The sequence below is a fragment of the Limulus polyphemus genome, unplaced genomic scaffold (genome assembly GCF_000517525.1).
Source record: "Limulus polyphemus unplaced genomic scaffold, Limulus_polyphemus-2.1.2 Scaffold215, whole genome shotgun sequence".
Classification (NCBI taxonomy): Eukaryota; Metazoa; Arthropoda; class Merostomata; order Xiphosura; family Limulidae; genus Limulus; species Limulus polyphemus.
Genome location: NW_013665825.1, coordinates 680,396 through 683,020, shown reverse-complemented (window position 1 = coordinate 683,020; position 2,625 = coordinate 680,396). Strand labels below are relative to the sequence as shown.

The window sequence follows — 2,625 nt, the reverse complement described above, 5'->3', positions numbered from 1 at the left end:
CGGCTAGTGCAGATAGCACTCGTGTAGCTTTACGTGAAATTCAAAACAAAACAAACAAATACAAGAAAATGGTTATCTTGATAAACATCTTAAGATTTATATCTTCAGTATTAAAAATCACAAAACTAAGCACTTCATATGCTTACCTGAAATATTTTTTTACCCTTGTCAAACTGTCATATTAACTGGTTGATTAATTTAGGTTTCTTTTCAAGTTTTACATTGAATTTTTTACCTGTAGCAATCTGAAATAGAAGCGAATAAGGTTTACTTATGTAGAGTTAGGGTTTATCATATTGTATATTTTATACATTACAGAATGTTAAATTTTATTATTCAGAATCTTGATGTTAGAAAAGTTGTAAACTCGAGAAGAACAAGCTATCTTTGTCAACACAAAGAGGTTTGTTATAAATTTTCTTAACTCTCAGAACAACAAAGTCAATTACTTTAACCAGTAGGCTGTAGATGGGGTGATATATTTATAGATACTCCACTGAAAGAATAGAGAAACCATTTTGATTCAAGCCTGTGCACATCTTCCCCTAATGTCCTTACACTTATTAAATCTGTTATGATCTATTTATAGATACTCCACTGAAAGAACAGAGAAACCATTTTAATTCAAGCCTGTGCACATCTTCCACTAATCTCCTTACACTTATTAAATCTGTTATTATATATTTATAGATACTCCACTGAAAGAATAGAGAAACCATTTTAATTCAAGCCTGTGCACATCTTCCACTAATCTCCTTACACTTATTAAATCTGTTATGATCTATTTATAGATACTCCACTGAAAGAATAGAGAAACCATTTTAATTCAAGCCTATGCACATCTTCCACTAATCTCCTTACACTTATTAAATCTGTTATGATCTATTTATAGATACTCCACTAAAGAATAGAGAAACCATTTTAATTCAAGCCTATGCACATCTTCCACTAATTTCCTTACACTGTTAACTACTCTCCTAGTGGACGTTGTTCAACATTACCAGTTTGTTTTGCATTACTAAAACTATTTGTTTTTCTCAACTAATATCTCTCTCTTTAGAAATTAGTGGAGTATCTATCAATGGATCACTCTGTATTATGTAATAGAAATCCAGCAGGCCTGCAAACGTCAAAATAAGACAATGTACATCACATAGATATGTTAAAATATACATTATATATTTAAAAAACAAAATGCGGGCCCCCATTAGCAGAGCGGAATGTCTACGGAGTTACAATGCTAGAAACCGGGTTTCGATACCCGTGGTGGGCAGAGCACAGTTTTGTGCATAACTTCAAACAAACAAACAATGATAATTTTTCTCAAAATCTAAGCAAGGATACTTATTCGTTCCATAAATTCTTATTTTTAGCTTATTTTAAGCATCGTTATTGATTTAAAATCACAATTCTAAAAATGTTCGTAAAAAGACAGATTTATAAAACTAGTCTTTCATTAATTTTAAATGAAACTATTTAATTGTCTTTTTCATTTGCAACTAATTGATTCATATAATGATCTTAAGTTAATGTTTCTGGAGTTCAATGTAAATTAATATATTCTTGATAATACAGATAAATTTTATTACGTATTAAGTTGAAATGAATGGAGAAAAATAAAGTAGGAAAAAGAGAAACCTCAATTTTAAAAATAGAAAAATTAATATACGATTCACTATACGTTGTTTGATTTAAAGTGAAATTAAGTGTTACTCGGAAGTTTGTTTAGCCGTGTATGAAAGAAAAGTGAAGATTTTACAATCATTGAAATTAAGTGTTACTCAGTGAGAAGTTTGTTTAGCCGTGTATGAAAAAATAGTGAAGATTTTACATTCATTAAATTAAGTGTTACTCGGTGAGAAGTTTGTTTAGCCGTGTATGAAAGAATAGTGAAGATTTTACATTCATTGAAATTAAGTGTTACTCAGTGAGAAGTTTGTTTAGCCGTGTATGAAAAAATAGTGAAGATTTTACATTCATTGAAATTAAGTGTTACTCGGTGAGAAGTTTGTTTAGCCATGTATGAAAAAATAGTGAATATTTTACATTCATTGAAATTAAGTGTTACTCGGTGAGAAGTTTGTTTAGCCGTGTATGAAAGAATAGTGAAGATTTTACATTCATTGAAATTAAGTGTTACTCGGTGAGAAGTTTGTTTAGCCGTGTATGAAAAAATAGTGATTTTACATTCATTAAAATTAAGTGTTACTCGGTGAGAAGTTTGTTGTATGAAAGAATAGTGAATATTTTACACTTATTAGTTTTGTTAGGTTATTTGCACCACAAATATAATTCACGAGGTGTGTTATGGGTGATCTAAGAAATGGAACAAGAGAGGCTCAGGTGCCGAAAATCGGACTTAAAATATTGTCAAATAGCTTTCAATGGAAGTGCTGTGAATTGTATTTCTCCTCACAGTTTCTTGTGTGCGTTTACAACTACTCTGATTAGCCCAAGTTGTTTTCATTGTGTGCGTTTACAACTAATCTGATTGGCCCAAGTTGTTTTCATTGTGTGCGTTTACAACCAATCTGATTGGCCCAAGTTGTTTTCATTGTGTGCGTTTACAACTAATCTGATTGGCCCAAGTTGTTTTCTTTGTGTGCGTTTACAACCAATCTGATT

The 2,625-nt window shown here is 30.8% G+C and overlaps 1 protein-coding gene across 1 annotated transcript in view; it reads left to right on the top strand.

The window, feature by feature from the left end:
- LOC106478484 (A-kinase anchor protein 13-like) overlaps positions 1 to 249 on the top strand; it is a 146,934-nt gene extending 146,685 nt beyond the window's left edge. Inside the window, exon 42 of the mRNA XM_022382087.1 lies at positions 242 to 249. Within this exon, the coding sequence (XP_022237795.1) occupies positions 242 to 249 (8 nt within the window). The remainder of the gene's footprint in view (positions 1 to 241) is intronic.
- Positions 250 to 2,625: the final 2,376 nt, after the last annotated feature.